A 12,321-nucleotide genomic window follows, 5' to 3' on the forward strand; every position below is an offset into this window, starting at 1 on the left:
ATAAATTGTTTAAAAAGTTTTGCTAATAATTTTTAACATTACATTTTTCAGATTTCTCCTATTTTGCTAAAATATAGTATTTTGTAAAATCACAGGATAAAAGTATTTGTGCAGATGTAAAAGAAAAAAACTGTGAATAATGTCCATTCTTACAAATAGTAATCAGTTCTAGATTATTTTTACTCTGTTTAAATGAGAAAAGAATATTATTTTACAGCTATTTGGCGTTGCGGTTATAGTTTCTGAACATTGAAGTATTCCAAGTTTTTCTTGTACTTACTGTTTGTGCACTATGAAAGCAGATTTTTAATCATTTGTTTTATAAGAAATTTAAATATTTTATGGATTTTCCGTGTTTTGTTAAATTATAGTTTATATATACTAAAATTACACATAAGCTATGTAAATGGTAATTTTTTAACAAGGTTGCAATGCATTCAATCTGTTATTTTTACTATATTTAATGAAGTAAATATATATATGTATAATATCTGGCAAAATCACAGAAAAATTAAATATATACACGCTGACTGTAAAAAAAATCTGAAAATTAAAATAAAATGAAAGCACTAAAAAAATTTTTTTACCAGTGGTCAAGTTACACTATTTTACCATTTTTAACTGAAAATATGCTTATGTTGGTATTTTCGATATATTCACTGCTTGTGAATGTAACAGTATTTCGCCACTTTGTAATTTTTCTTTCATTGTTATTTTCTACAGATTCTTTTCCTCCTAGACTTCACGTCGTTCCATCCTTCACCACATCATCAGTTAGTTTAACGGCAGTGTTCTGTTCTATGTCATTTGTTTTGTGTGTTTGAGGCGTATTTGTGTTTTCGTACTTCCAGGTGACCTCCAGCTGCAGTTTGATGGTTCCCAGCTCAGTGATGTCCACCAGCATCAGCTGAGGCCTCGCCACGAAGAAGTCAGCGCTCGCACACGTCACCATGCCGACCAGCAGCCAACTCAAACCCTTCGCCTCCGTCACCTGGGAGACGGGATACAGCAGGTTAGAAACAGACACATGTAAACCACATAGAACGGGGATAAATATTATAAAAAACATTCTTCTCCCGTGAAGGTTTCGCTCTTTTCTAAATTGTTAACATTTAATCATTGGCAATATAATTTAGACTTTTGCTGACAAGAACTTAGAAAAAAGATTCTTTTATTCAAACTGAAAACCGATTCCTACCAAGTAAAGTAAATTAATTAAAACATCATCTTCTAAGTGATGATGCTGCCACCACCATGCTTCACATCATGATGCTGCCACCACCATGCTTCACATCATGATGATACCACCACCATGCTTCACATCATGATGCTGCCCCCACCATGCTTCACATCATGATGATACCACCACTATGCTTCACATCATGATACCACCACCATGCTTCACATGATGATGCTGCCACCACCGTGCTTCATATCATGATGCTGCCACCACCGTGCTTCATATCATGATGCTGCCACCATCGTGCTTCACATCATGATGCTGCCACCACCGTGCTTCACGTCATGATGATACCACCACCATGCTTCACATGATGATGCTGCCACCACCGTGCTTCATATCATGATGCTGCCACCACCGTGCTTCACATCATGATGCTGCCACCACCATGCTTTACATCATGATGATACCATCACCATGCTTTACATCATGATGATACCACCACCATGCTTCATATCATGATGATACCACCACCATGCTTCACATCATGATGCTGTCACCACCATGCTGCACATCATGATGATACCATCACCATGCTTTACATCATGATGATACCACCACCATGCTTCACATCATGATGCTGCCACCACCATGCTTCACACCATAATGATACCACCACCATGCTTTACATCATGATAGTGCCACCACCGTGCTTCACATCATGATGCTGCCACCACCGTGCTTCACATCATGATGCTGTCACCACCGTGCTTCACGTCATGATGATGTCACCACCGTGCTTCACGTCATGATGATGTCACCACCATGCTTCACACCATAATGATACCACCACCATGCTTTACATCATGATGCTGCCACCACCATGCTTCACATCATGATGCTGCCACCACCATGCTTCACATCATGATGCTGACACCACCATGCTTCACACCATAATGATACCACCACCATGCTTCACATGCCTTCTGGTGAAGCCTCATTGAATTTTTTCCAATAGAGTCTTTCACTTTGTCTCCCATAAAGCTTTGACTGGTGAAGAACAGACAACAGTCATTGTCTGAACTGTTTCTCCCATCTCAGCTGCTGAATCTTGTAACTCCTTCAGAGGAGTCGTAGGTGTCTTGGTGGCCTCCCTCACTATTCTCTTTCTTGCTCGGTCACTCAGTTTTGAGGACGACCTGCTTTAAACAGATTTACTCGTGCCAAATTCCTTCTATTTCCTAGTGAGAGATTTAACTGAAATCTAAGTGACTTGGATTTCTCAAAGTTTCTCCTGATGTCTGCTTTTCAATAAGTTTTTCCTCAGAGTTTCTTGGAGCATTCTTTAGTCTTCATGGTGTAGTTCTGTCCAGGATTACTGATACAAGAGTCTTTATACAATCACCGATACACATTCACTGACCTCAGATTAGCTTTATTTCACTAACTGTGAGCAGCTGGTTCCAGCTGTATTACAACTACTTATTACCTCCGCCAAGGAGGTTCTGTGACACCCGGCGTTTGTCTGTCTGTCTGTCTGTCTGTTAGCAAGATCACTCAAAAATGCCTTGGCAGATTCACATGAAATTTTAAATGGATGTAGACTATGGTAAGAGGAAGACCTGATTTAATTTTGGTGGCAATCCGGAAAGGATCCTGGATTCTGGATCACTTTGAATTTTTTAGTATATTTTAGTATGTGGTCCAAAATATGACAAAAGCATCATAGGTTTGTATGTCGTCCAACAAATTGGAGCAAGGTGTCCAGATAGCTCAACTGGTTAAGAAGGTGATTTGTAAACAGAACTGTGTCAGAGATACAGGTTCAATTCCAGCTCATGATCTTTTACTGCATGGGTTTCCTGTTTTCCTCTCTATCCTTGGCGGAGGTCTGCACACTCTGAGTGCTTTTCTAGTTCTACATTTGATTCATGGAATAATGTTGCAGCTTTAGTACAAAGTAGCACAACAAAGAAATACCTCAGTAAAGTATGAATACCTCAGAACTGTAATTCAGGACAATGCTTGAGTAAATGTACCCAAAACAGCAGAGAGGGAGGTATCACAAGTATTCTAGATTTTACTAAAGTGCCCATTGACAGAGGTGTGTGTGTGTGTGTGTGTAAAACATGCACGTGTTAAGGTGCGTGTTTGTGTGCGTACATGAGTGTGTTTATGTGTCAGTTTGTTCTATCACCTTGATGTCAAAGTTGTGGTGTATGTGAGGGAGGAAGACCATCTCCTCTTCGTCCCACGACTGAGTGTCGTCCGACTCGATCCTCCCTTTGATCCTCCATCGCTGGCGACCCAAACGCACCAACACCTGATTGTGTGACATCATCACAGAGGCATGACATCATCAGTCTCAGTCATTTTCTTTATGGTGGAAGAAAATGACCGAATGATGAAGGCTAAAGGGTCAGTTTTACAAAAGAATGTAAGATTTAGAATTAAAAAGCTGCAAAAACCACAGCACTGTTTGTAATCTTATTCAATACTGTATTTTTATTGTGGTATTAGCTTTAAACTGCATCTGCAAAGTTATTTTCATGTCGACCAATCTTCTTCTTTAGTTAAATCTCATGGGAACAGAGTCCAACCCAGAATTTTTTTGTGTTCAAATGGAGAAGTTCACCTCATACTGGTCTCCGGGGCAGAGCCGAGCGAAGCCGATCAGACCTGGAGTGAAAACACATGTCAGACATTAGAAGATGGCATGTCAGTGAGAAACCTGCTAGCTGCTTGGGGAATGTTCAGACCTTTCATTTTGATGTGCAGCTCTCCGAGGAGGATTTCTAGCTCTCCTTCCATCGCCGACATGTCCTGCAGGGAGGAGAGAAGAACGAACTGAGTTAAAAAACAAAACAAAATGAGAGAACAGTTCCTATTTTCTATATAAAGTGAAATCCAAGGATTTAGCCAGAATTTTGATGCCACAACATCCAGAAATTCAGTTCCTACTGCAAATATCAGTTTTACTAAAGGCCCCTAAAGAAAAATACGGCACCGAAGTACAAGAAAATCCTATCTTTTCTCACACTGCTATATTTATGTGACGGCTGTAGTTATTAGCTTCTGTTTAGATTCATATTTTAACAACAAATTATGCTTCACATCATGATGCTGCCACCACCATGCTTCACATCATGATGCTGCCACCACCATGCTTCACATCATGATGCTGCCACCACCATGCTTCACATCATGATGCTGCCACCACCGTGCTTCACATCATGATGATACCACCACCATGCTTCACATCATGATGATACCACCACCGTGCTTCACATCATGATTAAAGGACCAATGGAAAGTTGGAAAAACCTCACAGTTCTTTAATTTTGACATTCTCTAGCTCTCATAAATGGTGTAATTCTAGCAAATTAAAAAACAAAACATGCCTTTCAAAGCTGCTGGCTGTTTTTTGGGGTTCAGAGAATTAAAGAAATTATTTATTTTAACCAATATTTAACTTGTTTCTGTACTGTATACTCCAAATGTTTAATAAACAATATGTGTTTCTTAAGTGTATATTAATGTACGTTTACAATTTTCCTTTTAAGACATATTTTATGTTACTGTAAATGTGTTGATTATATTGTCAGCCTTCACTTAACCACAGGAGGAGTTACAGTCGACTTATAACTACATATGAAGTGTTTATTTTATGATCACGTACTGATATTAAATGCAAAATTGGGGATTATAAAGGTCTAAAATACAAAAATACAGTCATCCTCTGTTAAGTTGTGCTGGGATTGTAGAAGGAGGGATAACTGAAGACTATTTGTCTAAATAAAAAAATAAAGAAACGCTAGAAATATGAATTTTGACTAAACAGCAGGAAACGGAGTCAAACAAATCATAATGGAGCTCAAAACAGTAATTATTCTTGTTCAGTTCAGTTCGTAGCTTCAAAAGTAAAATTAATGATTATTCTTCTTCTCTGAAGAGATTAATTCCTGGCAAACAAAGTGATTTTACTACAAAGAGCAGCAGATGCAGCAGCATGTGTGGAGCAGCTGACTGTGTGGGCCGATTTCTGCAGGAAGTGAAGCAGCACAAAGCAAAACTGAGAACCAAGAGGACGATTTACGAGTGTCAGACAATTCTGTAACATCTATTAATGTTGTGTGTAAACACAGAGCAGAGCTGAGATTAAAAAAAACTAAAAATATATCAGAAGAAAAGTCCTTCTATTAAAATCTCCACACAACTAAAACGGTGCAACATTAATTCAGCTTCTACAGTGAATAAATTTGAATCTCCATAAATCCCTCATTTCGATAAAACTGTCTCATTTATTTTTGACTAGCTTCTGAAAGTTACGAGAAGTTTTCCTCTTGATTTTCATGTCGCCACACTGCGGCCACAGATAGAATTTCTGAATTTGCAGTGTTTGTTACATTTTTTTTTTTTTTTTTTTACATCTTTACATGTAAAATCTCTTAGAATCCACATATGGACGAGACTTCAGTTTGAGTTTGACTGTGTTCCTAAAAAAAAAGGAATAAAAGAAAATCTGGCAACAAATACATGAAAATAGATTGAATACTAATGATCAAAACCAATAAAGGATTTACTGTTTTTCAAAACTTAATATACTGAATTTCTTTCAAATTAGTGCATATATCTGTTCAATAATATATATTTTGGATTTAAATACATTAAAAATATATTTTACAGTCAAAAAGAACAAATAGCACAGAGATTTGACTTGTTTATTAGGGTAACATTTTTTTCTGTAATTTAACAGAATCGGGAAAGTCCATGAAATAACAGCTAAAATGTGGTTCACCAATTTTCTTTTTTTCTTTGAAACAATGGAACATATCTGGAAAATTATTTATGTTTTACAGTCAACATGTAAATGAATGCTTTTTTCTGGGAATTTATACAAATTTAAACAAAGTATTTACTGTTTTTTTCTACATTTAATATACACAATTCATTTCAAATTAGTTTATACTATTAGTAAATAATATATATATAATTGTTTTTTTTATTTAAATACTGTAAAAAAAATCAAGGTCAACTATTGTAAAAGAATGGACAGCATATTTTATTAAAAATAAAAACATATTTTGAATGTTTTTTTTTTTTTACAGTTTTCAATTTTTGGGGGGGGTGGTTATGGGAAAAGCTAAAATATAGTTTATAATTTTAAATACTTAATGCAGTTTTTTAAAATTACCATTTGATAAAATGCAGATTATTTATAGTTTTGGCCTGTTTTCCAGGTCAGATTAAAAACAAATTCTGTGATTTCACTAAATATCTCTAATTTAGTGAAACAGGAAATATCTGTAAATAACTATATTTTTTTTAGTAAATTCCAAATAAGAATGGTTAAAAAATTCTCCATTTCCTCATTTCAAGGAGCCTGGTTTCTGCAGAAAACAGAACAACACATCCAAACACTGATTTAATAAACACAGCTGCCATGTTTGATTTACTGTGTGACTCCAGGTGGGACCTTTGAGGGGAACTTTGGGGTCCAACAACATCAGAAACATGTGATGGAGTTGAAGACATAAAGTGTGTGTGGTCTGAAGACAGACGTCTGAGCTATTGCTGGAGGTGATGACCTTTCTGTTAAAGACTTATTCTGGTTCATTACGGACCTCCATAAACACAAAAACCAGAAAACAGAATTAAAACTCACTAAAAAGCAGTGAAACGGTGAAAACACTCCAATGAAAAGAAGTGAGGATTTCAGAAAGTGTCTCAGAATCAGAAAAATACAGACACACTCAGGACATGAATGAGTCCTTGTCGTCTTTAATTGTCCTCATCCTGCGGCTGCAAACAGGAAAATCACTGTGGGACCCACAGCCACATGCCAGAGCTTCATTTGGCAGCATTATGAGGCGACTATTGGCCATTTGCTCTGAGCTAATGATGGATAAGTGGTCGTCTCTGTTGGCCGGAGCACGTTTTAAATTACAGTTTATGGATTCGCTCCGGGAGGTTTGGAGGAGGAAGAAATATTCTGTATTTGAATTCACTAATCTATAGGTCTAATGCACCACTTAGACAAACTAAAAAATGCTGATTTTGATGACAGTAAATCACAACTACAATACCTCAAATACAGTCAGGGTTCTTCTGCTGGAATCATGTCGTAGTCTGTGAGTATGGGGATATTATTTGTAAATGTGTTTGGAGAGTTGTGTGTCTGTATCTCAAGTTGGGTCTTTAGTGAGATTTATAAATGTGTAAAAGAAATAGTAAATGTGTACCGAGATTTGTCAGTGCGAACTGAAATCTGCAAATGTCTTCTTAAAACTTGTATATCTATAATTAGGTTTTCAAATGTGCAAAAAAAACCTGCTAATCTGTATGGAAATTTGTACAAAGATTTGTAAATGCATACGATTTGTAAATGCATACAAAGACCTGTAAATGCGTACAAAGATCTTTAAATGTGTATAAAGACCCATACAAAGACTCATAAATGCTTACAAAGTCCCGTAAATGTGTACGAAGACCCGTAAATGCACACAAAGACTCATAAATGTGCACACAGACCCGTAAAAATATACAAAGAACGGTAAATGCATAGAAAGAATTGTAAATCCATACAAAGACTCGTACAAAGACCCGTAAATGTGTACAAAGACCCGTAAATGTGTACAAAGACCCGTAAATGTGTACAAAGACCCGTAAATTCGTGCAAAGACCCGTAAATGTGTACAAAGACCCGTAAATTCGTGCAAAAACCCGTAAATGTGTACAAAGACCCGTAATTTCGTACAGAGACCCGTAAATTCGTACAAAGACCCGTAAATTCGTGCAAAGACTCGTAAATACATATAAAGACCCGTAAATGTGTTCAATGAGCCGTAAATGCATACAAATACCTGTATAAAGAACCATGAATGTGTACAAAGACTCGTACAAAGACCCGTAAATGCGTGCAAAGACTCGCGAATGCTTACGAAGACCCAAAAATGTGCACAGAGACCTGTAAATAGGTACAAAGACCTGTACAAAAATCTGTAAATGCGTACAAGTCCTCAGTAATAATATCAAAACTCACATTGACCTTCACATAGATACAAATGACGATGTTTAAATACCTGCAGACTGTGTCGGTGGTTGCGGCCGAGCTCCAGCAAACTTTCTCTGGACGCTCTGCTGGACGGCGACAGAGAAAAAGCTCTTTTCATGTTGACTGCTCCTTGACACAACCTCCACTGGATGCAATACGTCTCATACAGCTCCTCCACCTGCAGGGACACGAAAACATCCATTTATTTCTATGTTTCCATGAAACACAGTTCCAGTGGATAAAACTGATTTCCAATATTTTCTTATTATCAATAATATAAAAACATCAATAAACTCATCCTAATAGCAGCCAAAATTGTTATAATGACAACTCTCACACTAACGTTTTAGCACTTTTATCAGTCTGTGGAGCAAACAAGTTCAGAAAAAAAAAGTTGCTTAATGGTTTTTGGATAACAATGGAGCTCTATGACACTGAAATAGAAGCCAAATCATGCTTTAGTCACACATTTATTCAATCTCACTCTAGCTTCATCTTGTAGCAAACCTGAGAAAAGCTGCTTGCACATGTTATAATTATTTCAAAATCTAAAAACGGCTATTTTACCGTCCTTTTCCTCAAATTCTCAAATTTACACCAAAAAAATCTCCAAATTTTCCTCAGATGTTTGGCAAACGGTCACATTCATGCATCAGCATCTCCTAAACCTGAGAAAAACATGTAAAAATCAAGACAAAAATTTTACAAAAGCACTATTTCACCTTGCTGATTTGAAATTCTAATCGTCTTATGTATCTCTCCAGTGCTCTGATCTCCTGTGAAAAACAAAAAATATGATGAGTTTTAGTGTCTAAATGATCACTTTTTATAAATTACCAGTACAGATCCATACTGAAGCTCTTAAATATGTTTAGTTTGATTGGAAATAATGCAGTTTACCTTTTCCAGGTCATAGAGAAAAGCCTGGAAATAGAGAAAAGGCCATTATTCAGACTGTATATGCCATTTTATGCAATCGTATTGAAACATACACAGTTTCTCTCCTCACCAATCTGGAGTTTCTTTTAGTTTCTCTCTGCTGTGAAGACAAAAAGTCCATCTCAGCCTGGTGACCCTCCAGATACTCGCTGCAGAGAATCACATCAGTGTAAAAAAATATATAACATTTGAAGGAGACAAGAGCTTCACCTGACAGAGGAAGATAAACAGTGGTAGAAAGTAATAATGCAGATACATTTACTAAAGTACTGCACAATTTTTAGATTCATGCAGTGCATTTTCTGTTTCTTCATGTGAAAATATCTCATGTTTTACTCCATCACATTTATTTGACAGCTATAGTTACCAGTTATATACATGAGAAATGATTTAAAGATTAAATCAGTGGTTCCTAAACTTTTGGGTTTGTTTTCTGATTAAAAAACATAATATCTAGAGGAGCCACTTGCTGTGTTTTTAAGAGTTAAAGCAAAGAGACATTGGTCTGAACTGATCAAAGGGTTCCATTAAAATAATAGTTTCAGTCTCAAAGATGAAAAATTAAACAACTAACCTTTAAAGAAGAACAAAAAAGTAGAGAAAAGTGCAAAAAAAATGCATATAGATTTGTGTGTTATTTTCCTTAATCATCTCAAGTCCTTCAGATTAATCTTGTGTCCCTTTTTAGGGGCCCGACCTCTGGATTGGGAACCACTGGACTAAAATACTGAATGTGAAGCTCTTCAAACTAGCATCTATAACAATCGACTGACCAATAAAACAACATCTTTGCCATTTTCTGCTGAATGTACATGAGTACTTTTGATAAATGTAGCTGATAATACTTGCAGTGATGTCTTTTACATCACTATTTTTACTTTATCACAGTTACTATACTTCATTTTTCAGCAGAATACCTGAATATAAAGATGCTACACGTACTTGAGTCCTTTGCGTAGAGCCTGGAAAACCCTGTCGACCTGCTCCGGCTGCATGGACCAGATAGTTCCTGAACCTCTGCGGGGGGAGAGGTGCATTCTGGGAGATTTACCTCCGGTCGAGGCTTTGGAGCGAAGAGAGTTACGAGCAGAGGGGGGCCTAAAAACAGAGACACAGAGTAGAACAGAAATCAGGAAACCACGGTCTAATATCAACTGATTCAGAATTATATCAGCTCTCAAGAACTTTTTCAGTTTTGGGCTGTATGGGCGGTATCTATGTCTGCATCGTGGCTCAACATGGAAAAGAGTTACAAGAAAAATACAACTGTGAGACTTTATAAACATAAGAAAAGACACATGAAGATCAGTGAGCAACTAAACATCAGTGAACCACAGAGTCAGCAGTGATCAGGAGGTATAGAAGGAGTCATAGTAGCACTAATCAGGGCTGCAGTGGTGAAGTTGGTGTGAAGCTGACCAGTTCTACCACAGTGAATGTTAGTCCTGACAGTGAAGAACGGAGGTTGGAATGTAATGATAAGAGGCTGTATGAGTGTAAAAGGTGTTGAGGAGATGAAATTTATAGATGAATGTTTGTTAATAAACTAAAATACTGGCTGACAAGAAGACTCCCAGTTTGCAGAAGACTGAAGAAGAGAATGGTTCCAGCATGAGAACCATCCAAAGATCTAAATCCCACAAGAACAAAGCAGAAAGTATGGCCTGGAGTATGACATAGACAAGTATTTGTCCAGACTTGAATCCAACAGAGCACTTTTATGAATGAATGAATGGTTTATTTCGGTTACAAAGATTACAGCAAACAATTTTTTTCTTCCTTCCCCTTCCCGCCTTTTCTTCTCTTACTCTTTCCTCATCCTCTACTCCTCTCTAAAAAAGATGAAAAAAGAAAAGAAACAAGCAAAAAAAATCCCAAACCTTCAGAAAAAAAAATATATATATATATATATACATACATACATACACATATACACATACACATGTATATACAATAAGAATTTTTACACGTTCTGTAACCGAAAGAGGAATAGGCAGAAGCCGAAGCTTATTTTGCCTATCCTATACAATCCCTAGAATCAGCGAGCATTACAGTAATACATGAAATAGAAGACACAAAGGATGAAAAACAAACAAAAAAAACAAGGTTTTACTCTGCATTAGCCTTCTTAGTTTTTTTTTTCACATATCAGTCATTTACATTGTACTCTTTTATTATTGTCCCTTTCAGTGCTTTTTAAAAACTCAACAGAGAATTACACAGCTTCAAATCCTCACTCAGTCCATTCCATAATTTAACACCCAGATATGAGACACATCTGTATTTAACATTAGTTCTCACCTTACCCCTTTCAAAGACACTCAGCCCTCTTAAGTTATAATTTTTTTCTCTTAATTTAAAAAATTGTTGAATACATATAGGGAGACTTTTATTCTTTACTTTAAATAGTATTTCTAATGTTTTTAAGTATACAATATCTAAAAATTTCAAGGTACATGACTCTATAAATAGTTTCTTGGTAGTTTCACATAAAGAAGCTTTATTTATTATTCGAATAATTCTTTTCTGAAGTTTAATTATAGGGCCTATATACGTTCTATAAGTATTACCCCAAACCTCAACACAATATGTCAGATATGGCATTATAAGTGAGAAATACAATATATGCAGACCTTTCTTGTTCAGAAAATGGCTTGTTTTGTAAATAATACCAATACTTTTAGATAATTTCTGTTTTATATATTCTATATGTGGCTTCCAACTGAGTTTATGATCTAAAACTAATCCCAAAAATCTGGTTTCATATACTCTTTCTATTTCGACTCCATTTAATTTTAAGTGAATTTCACAATTATCCCTAACACCACCAAACACCATAAATTTTGTTTTAGTTTTGTTTAATGATAACTTATTGATATCAAACCATTCCTTTAATCTGATCAACTCCTTTTCTACCGTTATCAACAATTCTTTAATGTCTGGTCCTGAACTAAATAAGTTTGTATCATCAGCAAATGTAATAAATTTCAACTTATTAAGTGCTGTACCAATATCCTTCAAGTAAAGTATAAATAACTTAGGTCCTAATACCGAGCCCTGTGGAACACCACAACTTACTTTTCTAGAATGTGACATAGTATTGTTAAATTTTACATACTGAAACCTATTAGTTAAATAACTTCTTATC

At 36.1% G+C, this 12,321-nt stretch overlaps 1 protein-coding gene across 7 annotated transcripts in view; it reads right to left on the reverse strand.

Annotated features, from left to right (window-relative positions):
• ripor3 (RIPOR family member 3) overlaps nt 1–12,321 on the reverse strand; it is an 88,883-nt gene that overhangs the window by 22,994 nt on the left and 53,568 nt on the right. For all 7 annotated transcript variants that reach the window (XM_051948481.1, XM_051948485.1, XM_051948486.1 and 4 more), the window contains 9 exons: nt 10,116–10,271; nt 9,244–9,322; nt 9,135–9,158; nt 8,957–9,010; nt 8,263–8,412; nt 3,940–4,003; nt 3,816–3,859; nt 3,378–3,503; nt 846–991 (listed from right to left, as the gene is read on the reverse strand). In XM_051948481.1, coding sequence (XP_051804441.1) covers nt 846–991; nt 3,378–3,503; nt 3,816–3,859; nt 3,940–4,003; nt 8,263–8,412; nt 8,957–9,010; nt 9,135–9,158; nt 9,244–9,322; nt 10,116–10,271 — 843 coding nt within the window. The remainder of the gene's footprint in view (nt 1–845; nt 992–3,377; nt 3,504–3,815; nt 3,860–3,939; nt 4,004–8,262; nt 8,413–8,956; nt 9,011–9,134; nt 9,159–9,243; nt 9,323–10,115; nt 10,272–12,321) is intronic.

Source organism: Acanthochromis polyacanthus, chromosome 5 (assembly GCF_021347895.1).
Source record: "Acanthochromis polyacanthus isolate Apoly-LR-REF ecotype Palm Island chromosome 5, KAUST_Apoly_ChrSc, whole genome shotgun sequence".
NCBI lineage: Eukaryota > Metazoa > Chordata > Actinopteri > Pomacentridae > Acanthochromis > Acanthochromis polyacanthus.